The sequence below is a fragment of the Alexandromys fortis genome, unplaced genomic scaffold, assembly GCF_014885135.2.
Source record: "Alexandromys fortis isolate MF-2015 unplaced genomic scaffold, M_Fortis_MF-2015_v1.1 scaffold_41, whole genome shotgun sequence".
In the NCBI taxonomy this organism is placed as follows: Eukaryota; Metazoa; Chordata; class Mammalia; order Rodentia; family Cricetidae; genus Alexandromys; species Alexandromys fortis.
The window spans coordinates 8,440,368-8,456,868 of NW_026067923.1; the positions used below are offsets into that span (position 1 = coordinate 8,440,368).

A 16,501-nucleotide genomic window follows, 5' to 3' on the forward strand; every position below is an offset into this window, starting at 1 on the left:
TTAAATGAGCACATTGGTTTGAGACCACAGCACAGCCCCTATGAAAACTATCAATAATGACTTTTAAGTAGTGGTGGACCTGGCCCGGCCCAGCAGATTCAGGGAGGCTTCCTGGAGATTTGAGAACTTGCCTGTGATCTAGCTGGACCTTGACCTGCTGTAGTTTTCCAATGTCCACACATTCTCCAGGCACATTTCCTAAGTGGTCCCTACTTCTGCTGCGGTTGCCATAGAATTCAGGCCTGAACTCAAGCGCCTGGGGCCTTGGAACAGTGTTTGCTAAACGTCTAGAAGGATGCTGGCTTCCCCCATGAAGACCTACTCGTAATTTATAGCTTTCTTCCTTTGTCTCAATGACGTATTAGAGACTTGGGCATAGAAATAAGGAGATATTATAAAAAGAACTTACAGTTGTGGGTGTTTTAGTTCTTTCTTTTTTTAGCTAAGTCTGTAATCCCTGTACATTACCATTTTAGTTAACTGAAGATCAGAGTTCTATTTAAGGGGAGATGATGGATGTTTTATTTGCTATCACTGAGATAGAATCATGGGAAACATGAGTTGTACTCTATCAGTTTATTCAGTCAGCAAGTATTGACTGCTTACTATGTGCCGCACACTGACTGCCGCACAACTAGATTCATAAAACTGTTTTCATAAAACCATATTCACTTTGTCACTCTTAAATACTGATTTATATAAATATTGTTGAGAAGAGTGGCTGATGACTCACTAGGGTAGCTCCCTACAAAGGATGTTCTGCGTTGTTGGAGGAGTCTTATGTAGGACCCTAGGACTGCGAAGATGGATGGGCTTACCTAAACTGGGCATTCGGACCTACTGGTGCCCAGGCTGTAAAGATCACATGGTGGGCTCCCTCTGCTTCTTAAAACAAATGCCCAAAGAAATAACATCCATTCTCATTGCCCTAATATTTTTTGAGTTATAGATAATTTCACCTTCCTGCTGTCTATAATCTTGTTATACTATTTACATAGTAGATAATTTTGAAAAACAAACTACGTTTTCTCCCATAGTATCTTTTTGCAGATTAAAAATAATATAAAATGTTTTATGTGTGTTAATCCTGTCGCAGTTTTTAACTCTGATTACCCTTCATTCTCCACCACCCCAGCACATCCTTGTTTCATGTAAAGAAGGACCCATGTTCTATGCATATGTTAATTATACCAAATTTGTAGTTGCTTTACCCAAATAAAGAAAATGAAAGGAAGATATATATATGCACTATCTTTATATTCCCTGTGTCAAATATTTCAAAGTAAAGAGATATCATTTCTGAGGCTACCCCATCAGCAAATTTTAGCCAGTTCTTGGCTGTTGCCAACATCCAGGGCACAGACACTAATAGAACAAACCCTAAATCCTGCGTGGTGATGCTGAGTGCTCATTGTTCCATGTGATCAAATGTGCAGTGTAAAGGGCTCTCTCACACCTGTCCTCACCATTCTGCATCTGCACAGTCAGGAATGCAGTGGTCCAGGAGCCTGGAATCCCTCAGCCTCCGGGACTTTGTCAGAATGGTCTTCAGAATTTACCAAGGGCAGTTTCTAAGTACTAGGTTCCTTAAGTTTTACCCAATGCCTGTGGTGTGACAGCCTAGCTTAATGGTCGTACAGTAAACATGCCTGCATTTCCAGTTTGCGAGCTCTGATAAACCGAAAGAAATGTGAAGATGTTTAAATCATCCCTAGGCTCTGCGGGATGTTTTCTGGTCAGGGTTGATAATTTTGGAATTGATTGTCAGTTCTTCCCTTGTCCTCCTCGCCTCACCTCCTTTTTGGAAAGTAAAGCTCTGACGTGTGTGTCAGCTAATGTGATTCACTTCCTGAGGAAGGAAGTTGGGGTTATCCACTTGCCGCAGCACCTGCTCTCAGTACATATGGGAAGAGTGTTAACTGCTCTTCTGAACCATAGCAGATTTGTGTCATGAAAACTGTAGTAATTGCCATTTCTTACGTCTTAGCCAAGGGCCCACATCTGTCCCAGGGAGGGAGTTGCTGTTGGTCGACAGCAGTTTACTGTCATGGTTTGAGTCTTAGGTAGGTAGGTCTGGTATTTGTTCATGTGCTGTTTTCAATGTCTGCATCTCTCAGTTTCCTCTGCCTTGCATGCAGGAATGATTGGCAGTAACACTTCTCGGCCCGCCATGCCTTCTGGGGAATGGGCACCACAGAGTACGGCTGTGAGAGTCACTTGTGCTGCTACTACTGGTGCCATGAACCGGCCAATCCAAGGAGGCATGATTCGGAACCCAACAGCCAGCATCCCCATGCGAGCCAACAGCCAGCCTGGCCAAAGACAGATGCTTCAGTCTCAGGTCATGAACATAGGTAAGGCAGTGCAGCACTCTCTGCTCTCTTTAGGCATTCTCGAAAAGGAGTGTGAGCTCATGGGTCCTTCCAGACTGGCGTGTGGCTTGTATTGTAGGTGATCCTCTGATGAGAAGCTGTCCTGAATGGGATTTTGCTAGAACCTTGTAGAATCATAAAGGAATTGCAAAATTTTAATTTGGAGGCAAAATGCATTAGAATATCACATGAATGCTGTACACATGCATACATAAGCGTCCATATGATAGCTTAAAGGTAGAGACAGTTGATGCAGCTGTAATGTCGAACTCTATACACAGTCATTTTGGTCCTCCAAGGCCCTCTAGCCATGCCGTGAAGTCAGACTCTTTCCCAGGCCTCACCGATGACACGGCCTCTTAAAGAGCATCGCACAGCACTTTAGGATCTCTAGGATTCTGTTGGAGACAGTTCACATTATTACAGTGAATTTGTGCGTATTTGTCTAGAATATCCTGGTCACCTAAGGCTAAAGGCCTGAAAGGGAGTGGGAAGTAACTCCTCGTGACAAGGGTTTCCTTTGGTACAGGTGGAAATGTGCCGGTATTGATGCAGTAGATGGTTGTACAACTGAACATACTGATACCTACTGGGTGGTACACTTGAAACTTATCTCAGGAAAACTGTTACATTAAAATACTAATGTGCACACCTGTAATCCCAACACTTAGCTGGTGGTGGCAGGAGGATCCGAAGTTCACCATCCTCAGCAACATAGAGAGGTCTACTTTGAGGTCTGCTTGAGCTAAAGGAGACCCCATTTCAAAGAGAAAAAAAGATCAGTGGTCAGAAAACTCCTACTTGGCATTATTATTTTTAACCACAGGCACAGGACCTTCCTCTGATATTGTGTATTAGCTCCATTCTGAAAAGCCTGTGTTTGTAAACGTTTGGCAGACATTGCACAGGAAGTACTAACATATTCACAGGAAAGTGCAGAATTGTACTGACGAGTAGCAGGCTTCTCATCAGAACTCTGACATTAGGTTTCCTCCATAGGCATTGAATTGCTGTGTGTATTTTGATTGAATATTTCTGAGAGTGACGTTCATAATTACATTTCTACATGTGTACTCAAAGTAGTAAGTGATTCCCAAACTTAAATTTGTGTCATTTGAAAATGCTAAGTATGAAAATGTTAAATATAAACCCAGATTTCTATGAAAAATTAAAGAGACAATTTTATGATGTTTATGAAAGTCACAATAATGGCTCTTGTATATAGAAATTTTTGTTTGTTTTCTAAGACATAATTTCTCTGTGTAGCTCTGGCTGTCCTGGAACTCTCTCTGTAGACCAGACTGGTCTTGAACTCATAGGGTTCCACCTGCCTTTGGCTCCTGAAAGCTAGGATTAAATGTGTGTACTTGGTGTATATAGAAATTTAATTTATTTGCATTCCTTGCTGAAGGGCATCTCATTTTTGAAACCTTCCAATATGTCTCCGTAAGGCTTAGCATACAGCTGAATTTCTCTAGTTGTGAATAAGTTCAACAAAGCCATCAATTCAGCCCAACAAAAAAATTGTCTGTTGTAGTAGAGGTCATGCTGTTTTAGAGCCACAGAAGGAAGTGTGTCTGAGTGTGCGCCCTGAAGTGACGAGTGACAGCTCGGGTGCACACGGCTAGGCCAGTGCTTCTGTTCACTCCTGTCTTCTGCAGGCACCCAGTGGAGTCTGGCAGAAGTCCTGCACTGTAGGATTCAGTGTGGAAGTGAGTTGGAAATTGTGTACAAGCTATTGCACAAATGTTAAACCATGGCATGAAAACATAATTACATTAATATATACTTAACTGATTTTGTGATATTTTAAAAATGAGTTAGTGTTTTCTGTATGTACCATACAAACAAAAGCTTTAAGAGAATGGGGATCCCTGCTATTACTGCTGATGTGGGCATGCCCTAAGGTAGGTGGCATTAACCTTATTTATTGGTTTCATTTGTATGTCACACCAGAACTGTATGGTCTGATTTTCACCTGTTACTGCTTCTGCCTTCTCATTTTCCATAACCAGCAATTTTATTTGCTATTATACAATAAAAGTGTGTGCTTTCTCAATCATAAGATAGAAGATTTTAGGTTTTCTTTTTTCTTTCCCCTCCCTCTTTTTTAGGGCCTTCGGAGTTAGAAATGAACATGGGAGGACCTCAGTATAATCAACAGCAAGCTCCTCCAAATCAAACTGCCCCATGGCCTGAGAGCATCTTGCCTATAGACCAGGCATCTTTTGCCAGCCAGAACAGGTGAGTCTGAGGACCAGGAGCATTGGGAGGAGCATTAGCTTATGGCTCTTGGGCTCTGTTAGTTGTTTCCAGACCTGCATAGGAATTCCCTCTGAATGGACGGTGCTTACCAAGTTGTTATTTCTTCAGACCAAGTCATTCACTAGGCAGGAAAAGGAAGATACAAACATCAACATGACTGGGCATGCCTTTACACAACTGACAACTTACTTGGGAAAATGATGTGTTTATGCAAAGTGTAATTGGCAGTGGGGCAGTGGGGCCTTGAGAGAAATAACCTTGTTTCGGTAGCTCATCCAACAAGGCTGGCAAAGTTTCAGAGTCTTAGAAAAACTCAAAGGGGCAGAATAGCCCAGTGTGCATGGCAGAGCAGCACCCTGCCGGCTCAGGGGTTGCAGGTATGTGTAGGGTAACAGGAAATGATCTCATTTTATATTGTGTATTTTACCACAATTAACAAAAAGATAGGGGCACCTCCCTCCCTCCCAGGATCTAGCTAGAAAGTGTGGTCCTCACCCCTTCTTTTTGCAGAGATAGAGACTATTACAGAAAACCACAACCAAGCACAGTGCAGCTGTGGAGCCAGGCCCAGTGGATACATCTACAAAACAACTCCCACTCAGAAGGCTCTGGGGACATTGTGAAAGAGGACAGAAAGATTCTAAGAGCCAGAGGATCAGGAGTTTGCTGTGAGGGTGGTCTCCTGATAGTATCAGAAGGTGTGTCCATAAAGTCTTGCCAGCACAACTGCCTAAGCATGAGCTGGACAAGGACATTCCAAAGTGAGTGGGAGAAAGACCACTAGGCCTCAAGACCACAGAACTGTAGGCAATTGAGGAATGCTGATCAGGAAAAAATAGTCTTCTCCAGGGAAGAGCACATCAGCTAGTATCCAATACATATGTATGTATGAAAGCATACATACAAGTAACATGATACAGACTAGGCAGCTTATATTTAGGAATATAACATGTAACAATAAAAGAAGAAGCTATGAATTTGAAATGGCAAGGAAGATGTGTGGGAGGGTTTGAAAGGAGAAGTGAGATAATTAAAATAGGAGCTAGTAAGCTAACAAACACAGTTGCTAAAGTGCTTGTTGCATGAGCATGAAGACCTGAATCCAGAGTCCAGAACTCATTTTAAAAAAGCCAATTGTAGCACGCATTTGTAATCTCTGCACTGGGGAGGCAGAGATAGGAGGGTCCATGGGGCCCAGGGGCCAGCTAGTCTAGCTTAGTCTGTGAGACCTTGTCTCAGAAAATAAGGAAGGATACCTGACGTTGACCTCTGGCATCCACGTCTCTCTCTGACACTCTCTCTCTCTCTCTCTCTCTCTCTCTCACACACACACACACACACACTCACTCACTCACTCACTCACTCACTCACTCACTCACTCACTCACTCACTCTATTCCTAGCACTCAGAGGCAGAGGCAGGCAGATCTCTGAGTTCTAGGCCAGCCTGAACTGCAGAGCAAATTCCAGTACAGCCAAGGCTACACAGAGAAGCCCTGTCTTCAAAGAACAACAACAAAAAACAAAACTTGCAGTCCTCTGCCTGGGCCTCCCAAGTGCGGGGATCACAGATGTATGCCCCCATGCTGGGCTTTAATAAACTGTCTTGAACAGTTCTAGAAGACTTTAACCGCCTTATGTTTATGTACCTTGCTTCTCTGTCTTCTCAATTCTTTGTAGGATTCTGACAATGTATGTCACACCTCTTTATTTCATCCATATATTATTGTTTTTTTTTTAAATTTGTGTGTGCACCTCCATGAGTTTACACGTACCACGTGCCTGCAAAGCCCTTGAGCGTCCATGGGTCACCTGATGCAAGTGCCCCTGCCATTCTGCCATCTCTCCTGCTTCTCTCTTCTCTCTCTTTTTTTTTTTTAAATAAATGTGTTTGTGTGTGCATGCAAGTGCATGTGTGTACGTGAATACATGTAGAGGTGAGAACAACTTTTGGAAGTCAGTCACTGTGGGTTTCTGGGGACCAAACTGAGATTGTAAAGCTTGGCAGCAAAACTTTTTTTACATGCTGAGCCATCTTGAAGTCTCTATTTTGCATATTTCTCTTCATTTTTCCTGTGTTTTAGATAGTCTCACTATGTAGCCCTAATATTTCTTAATTCATGTAGTTTTCATAATTTGATTTTCATATATACTATTCAGTATAATTTACTTTTATATTATCTTGTATATTATCTTTAGCTATATTAAATATTTTTCATTTTTAACAGTTGTTTGCCTAGTCATTTTCTTTTGTTAAATGTAATTTTTTTATTTTATATTCATTGGTGTTTTGCCTGCATGTATGTCTATGAGAAGATGTCAGATCCCCTGGAACTGGAGTTACAGACAGGTGTGAGCTGCCATGTTGGTGCTGGGAACTGAACCTGGGTCCTTTGGAACAGTAGCCAGTGCCCTTAACCGCTGAGCCATCTCTCCAGCCCCTGCCTAGTCATTTTTTATAGACACTCGTGGCTTGCTTGTTTTTTTATGATTCCATCCTTGTGCCTTCATAGTTATTTTCTAAATTTCTTGATCCAGTGCTTCCAGCACACTAACATACAGGTTTATGGGCAGTCTAAGTCCAAATATTGAATTTCACCCATGGTTGCCTGTTTCCCTGAATTTTTGTTGTCTTTTGTTTTAATTTTTGCATATTTGCCACATTTTAGTTTATTATAATTAGGAAAACTATACAAATGGAAGTCACTGTGACATCCATACACGGATATGTCATTCCCTCATCATTTCTCCCCAGCCTTCTGAACTTCCTGCTTCCCTTGGTCCTTCCAGTGTTTGCACACTCTTTCCTCGGAGCTCACATGGTCAGTGGGATACCTGCGTTCTAAGCTGAGGGTGCTTCCCTAGAGAGGCTCACACTGGTCTCCTGGACAGTGCACGCTGTTTTATTGGGTGGCTTTGAGGTCGCCTACCTCAGTCTCTCTATCTCTCTATCTCTGATTGTGTATTGTTCCTGAGAATCCTTGCTGTCCTGGTTACTGTAGGCTGTAGGCAAAGAGCATCACATAGCCGCAGTGACACTACAGGCGGTGACTTTTCAGGGCCCTTCTGAGCTTTGACCCTTATACCATGGTGGCCTCAGTGAATGGGATTATTTGGGGGGGTAACCCAACTATTTCAAGGGAAATGTTTACAGAATACAAATGAATGATAATTAAACAGTAGTGTCTCATAGTTTTTGCATGAAATCAAAGATCAGCTTTTATGGTGATTATTATTAAATATTATTAAATTCAGATTTTTATTGTTAAACATACATGAGTTCTACAGCCAGAGAGAAAGAATTCTAGGCTCACATTTAGTCCAGTGCCGCACCCAGCACTGCCCACGCTGCTGTTGCTGCTGTGACTCTCCTAAAAGTGGGCAAGCAGAATGCTGCACCTCTTCTAAAGCTATTTCAGCTTTATGAACCATTTATCTCACTTATTTTAGATAATCCAGTTTAGAAAAAATGAATGACCAGCCTTATAAGGTAGTAAAAATATTTTCATAAAAATTCAGAAATGAGAGACAATAAAGTTTGTATCTTTGTCTCTTTTGAAATGGAGACAAATCAGTGCTCATTAATTTTAAACCCCCTTTGCGAGCATTTCCGTTAATATTCAGATCTTTGTTTTCAAGGCATAATGTCTGACTGTGTGCCACAGGCTGGCCTCAAGGTCACTGTGTATTTCAGAATGACCCTGAATTAGGCGACAGCCTCCTATCTAATCCCCCAAGTGCTGGAATTACAAGCATGATGATCAGTTAATATTTAGGAGTGTGTTCTTAATATTTTCATTACTACATTTATTTATTGGGAGTGAAACCACATGCGTGTGGAGATGAGTTTTCCTTCCACCAGGTGGGTCCTGGGGAATGATCCTCAGTTCCTCAGGTTTGTGGCAGGAGTTTTTTTACCCACTAAGTCTTCTACACAGACCATTACATGTTTTATGAATCCAGAATTTATTTATTCATGCATTTCAAAAGCATAAACATTAAAGCTACTCATCTATAGCACATTTTGCAAATCTGTTTATTAGAGGTAAACTTTTTATGTTCTGGCTCACCCCCAACATATACATTCATTTGTTTTCTTCATTCATTAGATATATGTGCTATGTGTTTACAGTCAGAAGTTGTAGGGCCCAAGTGTGGTGGCACATTTCTGCACTCTCAGCACTTGGGGGGTGGGGGGGGCAAGAACAGTCATTACCCACTACCCCTCACAGATGGTGTGCGGTAGTAACAAACAAACTAGAAGATATCACCCAACACCTAGGTCTACATTAAAACCAGAGTGGTACTTGTGGTTTTGGGGACTGGCCCTGCAGCTTCTCATGCTAAGTATGTGCCCTGCTAGACTTCCAGCGCAAAGTCTTGTCTCAAAAACCAGGTTTGATTTTTGCATTTGTAAAGCTGTTTTCTGTTTTCTCTGTGTACGCTGCCTGTGTTTCTAAGGGAACTATAAAAACTTCTGTTGTGCCCCTGAGCTAGGACATGCAGACTGCATAGTCTGTCGTGTTAGATTTCACATTGCTCTGACCTTCATTGGTGGAGGAATGTTTTGCAGTACAGCTTCTGAAGTGCAGAAACAGACAGCTGTTAATACAGCTGGACAGAGATTGGCCTAGTTAGGGTTGTCATTGCTTAGATGACACATTGTGACCAAAAGCAAGCTGGGGAGAAAGGAGTTTGTTTGGCTTACAGTTCTATATTGCTGTTTATCATCAAAGGAAATCAGGACAGGAACTCACACAGGGCAGGATCCTGAAGGCAGGCGCTGATGTGGATTCCTTGGATGGGTGCTGTTTACTGTCTTGCTCTCTGTGGTTTGCTCCTCTTGCTTTCTTATAGAACCTAGGACCACCAGCCCAGGGATGACATCACCCACAATAGGCTGGGCCACCCTCCATCAATCTCTAATTTAAAAAAAAAAAAATGCCCTACAGGCTTGACTATAGCCTGACTTTATAGAGGCGTTTTCTCAGTTGAGGTTCCCTCTTCTCAGATGACTGGAGCTTGTGTCCAGTTGGCAGAGGCAGTACTTTAAAGTGCCTCATTGAGCAGCTTCCCAGGCCTGAGGGGACATGCTCACGAGCCACATTGACTCCTGGCCACCAGAACTTTCCATTGGCCCCAGTCTGTTCAGTCGTTGGGTACTCATATGTGTGTGTGTGGGGGGGGGGGTCTCTCCTAATGCTCCACCCACAGCATGGAGTTGTGTGGTTTTCTTCCTCACATTGACATTTCTGGGACTATTTTTTCTTTCAGCTTCTGCAAAAAGGAGAGAGCTGATCACATTTGTGTTTTAAAGATTAATTGGGGGAATGTGGACTGTAGGAAAAAAGAAGTAGGTGTCAAATTTGGAAACACCCAGTGCAGGCTGTTCTTCCACAGCCTCTCGGTGACAGGAGAGCAAGAGGTGGAATACCTGGGATATATACACCCTTATATATGCACTCTTGGCTGACAGTGCATACACAGTTATATATGCACGCTTGCTGACACGACGTACTCCCTTACATATGCACTTTTGGTTCATACACACACACACACATATATTCTCTCTCTCTCTCTCTCTCTCTCAATAGTATCTCTACCCTTATATATACACTCTTGACTAACAGTGGCTTCCCAGCCAGCTTCCCATGGCTCAGAAGCAGTGGGACTAACTGTATCAGGGACAGCAAGTGAGAAGAGGCATCAAAGGGACACTCAACTGGGTGATTTTCTCTTAAAAGTAGAATCTGATGGAGAATATAGATTGCACATTGATACATTCTACTCTCACTATTTGAAATTAATTGTTGGTTTCAGTGCTCAGCAGGACCCTATATTACAGTTCTAAGTCAAAATAACATAAATTAGACCGCCTGAGAAAATACAGCAGACTGAACAGGACCAGACAACTTCATCCCTTGATAAATTTATTCTTAGTTGTTTAAAAATGAATTTTTTTGAACTGAGAATAGCTTGCCTGGTACACATGATGCCCTGGGTTTAATTTCCCAGTACCGTACACAATAAAAAGTAAGTTAGCTTACCTATATACTTCTGTTTTCTCCACAGTATTCTATAGTACACAATAGAATTTGAAAAAATATAACTCTCATTTCCTCTCTTCAGTTCACAGTGACTCAAAGCTCCTCGAATTCACTCAGTAATTTAATTATTTTTATATACTATAGAAATGGTAGTTTGGTGTCAAGATGCTATCTTGAATTGCTTTATAGCAATTACAATTAGAAGGTTTGTGATTTCTTTCTCTTGGCACCTAACTCACGAGGGCTAACAGCTACGTATCTTGAGAGCATTAATAAATGCTTGCAAATTCTGCTTCTGCAGAAACGCAAAATTTCCTAGTAGTGGTGAGTACCTGGCTAAGTTAAACCCCTAGTTTGCTAGCTGTAGGAAGGCATAGAAACAAAACTGTTTTATTAGCACGTAAATAAAGTGAAATTTTCAGGTGCATATTACCAAAAGTCTTCATTTTGTTCAGTGTTTGGCTGGGGTGAGAGTTCATTTCCATCAGCCATGGTGAAGTTTGTCTCTTTACAGGCAGCCGTTTGGCAGCTCCCCCGATGACCTGCTGTGTCCACATCCTGCAGCAGAGTCTCCCAGTGATGAGGGCGCTCTTCTGGACCAGCTGTATCTGGCCTTGCGGAACTTCGATGGCCTTGAGGAGATTGATAGAGCTCTGGGGATCCCAGAACTGGTCAGCCAGGTAGGCCAGAGCACTGCGGGGGCCATGTGCTCCAGAGACAAGAGGTGTCTGTTCCAGCAGTCTACTCTGGGGTGCTTTTCACCTCCCCACAGGCAGGCCTCCCCCGCTTTCCTGCTGCTCCTGCTCCTCCACTGCTCTCACATAAACCCTGGAAATAACATAAACCTCGAAAGGCAGAAGAAAGCAGAAAGGCAGAAGCTAAAGCCCAATTTCTTGTCCCCCTTCTTCATGGGCAGATGAAGAAAAGATATCAAAGAAACCTCAGGTCACTGTTCGTGGTGTTCTAGCATCTTGCCTCTACAAGGGGAGACAATATGAACACAGGCCTCAGACCTACTTGTGCCTGTGCGCTGGGGCAGGCAGCCCTACTTCAAAAGGACCGGTTCACACACAGGTAGCATAGGTCATCTTAGGTGTGGCTGCAGTTTAAACACTTTGGCCCTTATGTGGGTGTTACCTGGAACAATTTTAAGAATTTTTAAGCAAATAGGAATATCAGAAAGGTCAATAAGCATGGTGGTGCACACCTTTAATCTCAGCATTTGGGAGGCAGATTTAAGAGAATCTCTGTGCATTCAAGGCCAGCTCTACAGAGCAAGTTCCAGGACAGGCTCCAAAACTACACACAGAAACCCTGTCTCGAAAAACCAAGAAAAGAAAAGAGCCAGTTACTCAGTGAGTCTTGTCTTCATGGTTAGTTTATTTGAAGAAGTTACAGACCTGTAATTGTATTTCTTTGATTTGAGAATACCTGAGAGAGTGAGATAAATAACCCACTGTCTCTCCAAAGACCGTGTTTCAAGCAGCCCCTGCAGCTGCTTTTGTGTGAAACAGCTCCCTGCTTTGCTGAAGGAAGAGGGACCTAGAAAATCTTCCCGCCTTTGTTGCTGTTCTCCTTTGCACTCAGCATCACGCATCCTCCTTTCTGTCACAAGTACAGTCTCCTACATGTCACTGCACTGTGAGGGGGTGACATGGAGTATTGCAGACCTTCTCTGAAACATCAGGGGTAATCTTGTCATAATTCCCACCGTCTAGCTGCACAGGAATGGGCTCAGCCTTGTCAGTTCATAGTGAAAACAGCACAGTCGGAAGAAATGACTGGACATGCACAATGCACCCTGAGTGCAGCCCGAAAGGAAATGGGTTAGCTGCTTCCTGTGGACATGACTGGCTTTGCCCCAGTGTCAGCTAGTCCCTAGCTTCTCTGTAATTAGCCCCGAGTTTCCGAGTGACCTGTAACTCCTTGGTCCGTTTTCAAGGGTGTTTGTTTTTTAAGAGATTATCTAAGCTGTAGCCTATTAGCCTTGGATTGATGGCACTGGGCCAGTGTCGTGCCCTCACCGTATTGTTCCTCCCCTCTGTTCTCTGTATTGTTTCCACATCTCCTCAGCCATGTTACCTGAACTGCAGAAGGCATGTTTAGATAGAATGCGGGAAATGGGACACGTGTGTAGCCAGAGTTGCACACAGTGTTTAAACATGGAAATTACATGCAGGGAGAGAGCACAGTCAATAAAGCGCTTGTCTCACAAACATCCCCAGAGCCCAGTGGTAGACACTTGTCATCCCAGCACGTGGTTACAATGTGGCGTGGAGGCAGGAAGATTCTGGACAAACCTCCCAGCCAGTCCAGCATAATCTATGAGTTCTAAATTAAAGAAAGACACTGTCTCAAAAAAAAAATACAAAAATTAAATAGATGAATATAGAAATAACCTAATTTTATTTTTCTATTGAAAATGGGCAACTAGAAAGTTCTGAGATATCTCAGTAATGAGTGTCTCCCTGCTGGAATTCCGTGCACACTTTTTTTTTAAAGATTTATTTATTTATTATGTATACAACATTCTGCCTCCATATATGCCTGCATGCCAGAAGAGGGCGCCAGATCTCATTACAGATGGTGGTGAGCCATCATGTGGTTGCTGGGAATTGAACTCAGGACCTCTGGAAGAGCAGCCAGTGCTCTTAACCACTGAGCCATCTCTCCAGCCCCCATGCACACTTTTTAAAGTGCCACAGGGGAGCAGTGGTGTGCCACAGCTGTTGCACATCTGCCCCACGATGCTGTGCAGCACTAGGGTGGCTTGGAATGACTAAGGCAGGGCTGGAGGAACACTGACTGAAGGAGGCTTGAGATTTTATTGCTGCAGGGGTCTTGCCCTTTGAAAGACCTTCAGATTTGTGGCAGTGGCTTCTAGGAGAAGGATTGGCTGGGTATATCTTCACATGGACACTCGGGGCTGCACAGGTTTAAGATACTCACCCTGAGAAAGCTCCAGATTTCCTATGTGTGAAAGAAAACAGGAGAGTATATACAGTTCAGTAGCAGAAATGAGAAGAGATCTCGCCTCAGAAACAAGGTGAACTACAAAGAGAACTATGTCCCGAGAAGACCTCTGTGGCATGTGTGTGTGCCAGAAAGAGAGAGAGCACGCGCGCTTTGAAAACTATGTAGCTAATACAAGATGCAGCTGGAATGTATGCAGTTCTTTGTGTAAAATGCACCTCAGCCGGGCGTAGTGGTGCATTTGATCCATTGAGACAGTGGATCTCTGTGAGTTCGAGGCCAAACTGGACTACATAGTGAGTTCCGGGGCTATTTTGAAAGTCTGTGTGTGTATGGGGGTGGTGGGAGAAGGCACATCTCTCAGAAAATTAACCAGATGCATAATAACCATCTTGCAGACATGTCTGCCAGATACCAGTCAAGGCACTGGGAGAATATGCTAAATATCTTTACACCTTTCTTTCCTTCTGTAGGTCTTTGATGGGGAAGCAGCTATTTAAAAAAAAATGACAAGAATATTGAATATGTCTAGCACGTAGTTAAGTGAATGATGATAAAGTGTGGGCATGTAAAAAATTCTGCCAACTATAGAGGACAGCTAAGTAAACAGTAGGCAGCGTAAGCCAGGCATGGTGGCGTGACCTGTAATCCCAGCACTTGGGAGGTAGAGGCTCATGGTTGAACCCAGTCTGGGCTACATAGCAAGTTAGAGGCCAACTTGACCTATGTGAGACCCTATATCAAACGGCTCTCACTCCCAAAACATAGTCAGTGTATCACCTATTGAGGGTCTCAAGTCCCACATCACAGTGTGAACTGCAGCCTACCATGTCTCACTAGAAAGACTTCTGAAGTCGGCTTCATGCCCCCACATCTGTTCTGTTATTTACAGAGCGAGGACAGGGGTGGTTGGTTCCCCAACACTGCTAATGCTGGCTAAGGCAGTCATTGAATTAAAATGAATGATCTAGTCAGAAGAAGTAACACGTGCAGATGTCTGCTCATTGAAGCCCATGCCAGGTTCTGACTGGAGAAAGATAGAGCATTACATAGTCACAACCCCTTCTCCTACCCCCTTGAAGGAAGTGCTGTGGGGAAGCGGTCTTGCCATGCGCTTTGGTAGTTAGATCTATTTCAAAGAGTCATTGAAGAAAAGGAAAAGTAGAGCCAAGCCCAAACTACATTGATGTTATTGGTACAGTATTTTAAAAGCATCAAAGGTAAGAGGGAGAGAAAACTGTCTCATATTTAGTACAATGTTTTTAGTAGCTTTATTTATGTGCTTATTTGGGGCTTCTTTTCAGAGCCAAGCTGTAGATCCAGAACAGTTCTCAAATCAAGAGTCCAACATGATGCTGGAGCAGAAGGCCCCTGTTTTCCCACAGCAGTATGCGTCTCAGGCACAAATGGCCCAGGGTAGCTACAATCCCATGCAAGATCCAAACTTTCATACCATGGGACAGCGGCCTAATTACACCACACTCCGTATGCAGCCCCGACCAGGGCTCAGGCCCACGGGCCTCGTGCAGAACCAGCCAAACCAACTGAGACTTCAACTTCAGCATCGCCTCCAAGCACAGCAGGTTAGTTTCTCCTGGGACCTCTGGAGCTGGGGCTCAGGAAGAGTAATGGGTGTTGGTGTACCAGTGAAGCATTAGAATTGGGGGGAGGAGGGGAGCCGGGTGGTGGTGGCGCACGCCTTTAATCCCAGCACTCGGGAAGCAGAGGCAGGCGGATCTCTGTGAGTTCGAGGCCAGCCTGGTCTACAGAGCTAGTTCCAGGACAGGCTCCAAAGCCACAGAGAAACCCTGTCTCGAAAAATCAAAAAAAAAAGAATGGGGGGCGCTGTTAATTGGAAAGGGTGATTCAACATAGATATTTCCTGTTTTGTAAAATGTACTGAACTGGAATTGACTACATAACCCTCGAATCCTAGCACTTGGCAGGAGGACTTAGAATCCTAGACCCTGAACTGAACGTGGTTGTGCACTCCCTTAATCTTAGCATGGGAGGCAGAGACACACATATCTCTCTGAGTTCTAGGTCAGCCAGGGCTATACAGAGACTTAAATCACCCCTCTCCCACAAAAAGTATTGATTTCTGCTTGTTCGTATTTAGAATCGCCAGCCACTTATGAATCAAATCAGCAATGTTTCAAATGTGAACTTGACTCTGAGGCCTGGAGTACCAGCACAGGTGAGGAGCCCAGCAGCTGTGTGTGTCCACCATGTCCCCTCAGCTCCTTCTGTCCTCCCTCCTCCTGGTTCTGCACCCCCAGGCCTATGGTCCCTGCTTTAGTGCCCAGTGCCATCTTATTGCCAGAGGACACAAGAGTTATGTTACGGAAAGTCTCAACCAGTCGTAATTCAAGTACTGACTGATGTTCCCAAAAACACAGGCTTGGGGTCCTACACGCCTTTGATCACAACATTGTTCTCAGCACATCAGTACATAATCTGTTTTTAGGGGGAGTTTCTGTTTGAAGACATTTCCGTGTGTGTATTTTACTCGTTAACATTAAACTCTCAGTCAGGAGGTAGCTGGGGAGGGGATACCTGGGTATTCAACCAAATCTGTTTTGGTAGTCAGTGAAGAAAACCACTGCCACCCTTACCTCCACCTTTCTGAAGTGCACCAAGTCACTTTTGGCAAGGATTTGGTTTCTTGTTAGATTGGCATGTTCCTTAAGAGAGACTAAACTGCCATCCTCAAGTGATGTAAAGAGTCTTCTGCTGGGCATGGCGGCACATGCTGTAATCCCAGTGCTCAGCAGGCTGAAGCCAGAGAATAAAGAGTTGATGGTCAATTTGAGCTACATAGGGCTGGGAGAGATGGTTCTCCTCA

At 43.6% G+C, this 16,501-nt stretch overlaps 1 protein-coding gene across 2 annotated transcripts in view; it reads left to right on the top strand.

The window, feature by feature from the left end:
* Ncoa2 (nuclear receptor coactivator 2) overlaps positions 1 to 16,501 on the top strand; it is a 224,205-nt gene that overhangs the window by 197,070 nt on the left and 10,634 nt on the right. For both annotated transcript variants that reach the window (XM_050142073.1, XM_050142074.1), the window contains 5 exons: positions 2,139 to 2,354; positions 4,487 to 4,616; positions 11,198 to 11,363; positions 14,961 to 15,239; positions 15,776 to 15,853. In XM_050142073.1, the coding sequence (XP_049998030.1) occupies positions 2,139 to 2,354; positions 4,487 to 4,616; positions 11,198 to 11,363; positions 14,961 to 15,239; positions 15,776 to 15,853 (869 nt within the window). The remainder of the gene's footprint in view (positions 1 to 2,138; positions 2,355 to 4,486; positions 4,617 to 11,197; positions 11,364 to 14,960; positions 15,240 to 15,775; positions 15,854 to 16,501) is intronic.